Raw genomic sequence first — 3,336 nt, forward strand, 5'->3', positions numbered from 1 at the left:
ATGTTTGATATGTGAATTTGTGGCAGCATCGCATTATTAATCTTTGATCTGCTTTTTATTTCGTGTTTAGGCGTTAACTACTGCTGCACGGAACAGCACGAGCGGCACACCACCAGCCGTGGTGGTTGGCCGCTCACCGGCATGTTTGTAACAAGCCTGTGCATTGTTTTAGGTTCCGTATTTAATTATATATCTGTTTTAATGAAGGAGAAAAAACTTCCTTCCTCATTAGCGACAGCAAACAGGATACTGGAACAGTGAAGGGACGCACGTCCCGTTCTTTACAGCGGGGTTCTTGCCTCGCCGACCGCCCTTCAGCAATCTTTCCCGCGCCTCCGTTACCCTTCATCGCTTTGCGTTGCTCTTGTCAGTCCTTTGTTTTCTGTTTTATAATAAGAAGATGGGGACTTACGATTAAAAGCGCCATACGGACTCGTGGCACAGGTTTCATGCTGTGGAAGACGCCTTCGATTCGTTTTGGGGCGTCGTTCTTTTTCTCCTCTACGTCTACAGTTTTCGTAAGATCAGCCTTTGACTGAATAGCACACATGGATTAAATTGCATCTTCTCTCACTCTTCGAGGTTCGCTTCCTCCCACTGCTCATCTCCCTGGTGTGTGCGTGCCAGTCAAGGGCTGCAGTTCATTGCTCGTGTTTTGCACTCAGCTTGTACAGCGCCTTCTTTTGACACCTTCTGCCTTTGTGCATTTCTGTGTTCCTCTCACTTAACCAGGACGCCTTCCCAGCGTTCTGCGGGTACTATCTCTCGTAACAACCGCACGCAATATTTTTTCTCCTTAGTTCCTCTCTATCGACATATCTTCGCTATATCCACCTCCGTGTCCTTCTCCCTCAAAACCAACTCAAATGCCGAAACGCTGCTTCTGGGTAGGGAACCTGTACGTTTGCTGTGTTTCTGTGGCGGTACCGCTGGGCTTCCTTGTGTTTCGGTGACTTCAGTCCTGTTGCTCGTCTCTTCCGTCCATTGTTTGTCACTACCTGCAGTCCTCTTCTTTTCGCATCCACTTTTTTGCGTGCGCTCAGGCAATACTTGAGCGACGGTCCAGGGTTTAGTGCAGAGGGTGCAGGGTTTGGAGCCCCGATTGTGGGGTACACGACGGAGCTTTCCTCCTGTTGGTCCGCCACTCGCCAGGTCGCCAAAAAAATTAGTCCTGTAACAACACCTACAAAGTTGAACAATGAATACGGCGTAAAGCCAAGTGGCACAAAGAATGCGAGAGCAGCACAACTCAGTGCAACTGAAATAGAGGACACCAACAATTGGAGAACGATTGCAGCTTATTAGGACAGCTGGAAGACACCTAATTAATTGGAACAACATAGAACAGCGGCGAGGAACTAGGATGGAGAAACTCCCCACCATTATTCTGCCGGAAGGAGATGTCGTTTCACCGAGTCCCAGAGCAGGTAAACGTTATCCATGTTTTATTTGCTCATTTGAACCCCTATCCTCTTGAATTTTTTTATTACGGCTGCTGGACTGGGCATATTGTTGGGGCAGTATTGCTACAGGTTCAGCGAAAGTGGTTGGGTTTGCCGAATAAAGCAAAATACCCAGGCCTGCTGATGCCCTTGACTGCAGAGCACAGCAGGACCACACAGAAATCGTAGGTTTTAAGTAGGCAAGCAGTTGTATTCAGAAGCTCTGGTTATAGTCTGGGTGCATGCGGTGTTTTCCAACGTCTCTGTTTCCCTCTCCACCTCCCCATTATTGTAATCCCTCCACCTCGTTTCTGTGGAAGGGGTAGATCCTATGCGTTCCCCTAGCTGTACGTGGATTGGCCTGCACGTGTATGCACACGCGTCCGAGTGTCTGCTGCGTACGCATATATATATATATATACGTGTATAGTTGTACGCATTAATATCCGCTTGTCCTGATTGGTTTACACGCATATTTGCTTGCAGCTGCTGTGGACAGGTGGTTGTTATATAGTGTGCGTTGTTTCTGTCTCAGCAGGCTCTCTGGGTTGTTTAGAAAAGGTGCATACGAACAGCAGGAGTTCGTTGCTGCGACTGGGAGGTATCCGGTTCCGTTGCTCGCGTCCGCAGCAGCTGGTGGACGAGTTTTACGTGAAGCGACTGGGTATGCAGGAGCTTGTGCTTAGTTCAGCAGTGGGGACGAAAATAGGGAGCGTTGGCGGTTTGGAGTTCTGCCTTGCTCTTCCGCCGAGGCAACAACTGCACCAACTGTTGCAGCAGCTCTCTGTGCGTTCACAGCAGCGCCGTAGCAGCCCCTCCAGCAGCCGCACGGACCTCGGGGCGACTGGGGAGGGGGAGGAAGTGGGGGTAAACAGTAGCGGGAAGTTCTCTTTGCTCGGACGGGAGGCCCTAAACCCCAACGGAGCCACCAGCAGACGCAGCAGCTTTGGCAGCTGGCGTTCAGCACGCATTAATAGCCTGACATCCGCCCTACCCTCCTCCCCCAACCGATTCGCCGCCTTTGAGTTCTTTTCCCCCACCGAGGTCGAAGGCGCCGTAGCAGAGGCCACAGACGCCACCACTAATCCCACAACAGCGAACAGTACTTTCAAACTGCACGCACATGAATGCCTCGGTGAATGCGTGTGAGCACGTTCGTGCCTGTGTATCCACGTATGTAGGAGTGCGTTTGCGAATGCACATTTATACAAATGCATCAGTATTTACACGGCGCCCACAAGAATATGGGGGTGCATTCTGGATCAGCTTATTTATACGCCTGTATGGGTGTATGCAGTAACCATAACCTTCTGGTGTTGCGGAATGTGCGGTGAATGCCTGCCTGTCATAGGCTCTTATATTGACCCGCCAGTTGTTTCGTATGGTGTGCAGCAAAGCCCAAAAGTTGGTTGCGGCATGCCGGGGGTCAGTTTGTACTGGAATTTGTACCGGTGCAGAAAGCGGGGGGGAAATATAAAGCGTATGAACACCACGACTCCGACGCCTTCAGCCATCTCTCCTTCACCGTCTGTGTGAGTCTACCTCTAGTTGCCGTGCGCCCTTGGAAACACTACGTGTTTGGTATGGCATGAGTTGAATATTGTAGTGTAGCGTAGTCGAATGCATGCAGTACAGTACATGATGGCATTGTGCATGGTGGAGTAGTGCGACGTATTGCAGAGCACCATGATGTGAAATGCCATGGCTCGCCGACTTCTATATTCCACTGCGCATTGCTTATTAATGATTTTGCCCACATCACGTATGAACAACGGTGCAGTACCTGGATTTCACACGCACAAACTACGAGGTAATTGCACGTGGGTGCCCGGGTGTCTAGCGAACACTTGCATGTTAAACTACAGGAGTATATATATATATATATATATATATA

General features: G+C 49.9%; 1 protein-coding gene across 1 annotated transcript in view; it reads left to right on the forward strand.

The window, feature by feature from the left end:
• Positions 1-1,363: 1,363 nt before the first annotated feature.
• EAH_00003860 (glyoxalase, putative) overlaps positions 1,364-3,336 on the forward strand; it is a gene marked incomplete at both ends in the record, with an annotated part of 5,332 nt that continues 3,359 nt past the window's right edge. Inside the window, 3 exons of the mRNA XM_013397348.1 lie at positions 1,364-1,427; positions 1,978-2,577; positions 2,835-2,974. Coding sequence (XP_013252802.1) covers positions 1,364-1,427; positions 1,978-2,577; positions 2,835-2,974 — 804 coding nt within the window. The remainder of the gene's footprint in view (positions 1,428-1,977; positions 2,578-2,834; positions 2,975-3,336) is intronic.

The sequence above is a fragment of the Eimeria acervulina genome, genomic scaffold (assembly GCF_000499425.1).
Source record: "Eimeria acervulina Houghton genomic scaffold, Eah_scaff13, whole genome shotgun sequence".
Taxonomy (NCBI): Eukaryota; Apicomplexa; class Conoidasida; order Eucoccidiorida; family Eimeriidae; genus Eimeria; species Eimeria acervulina.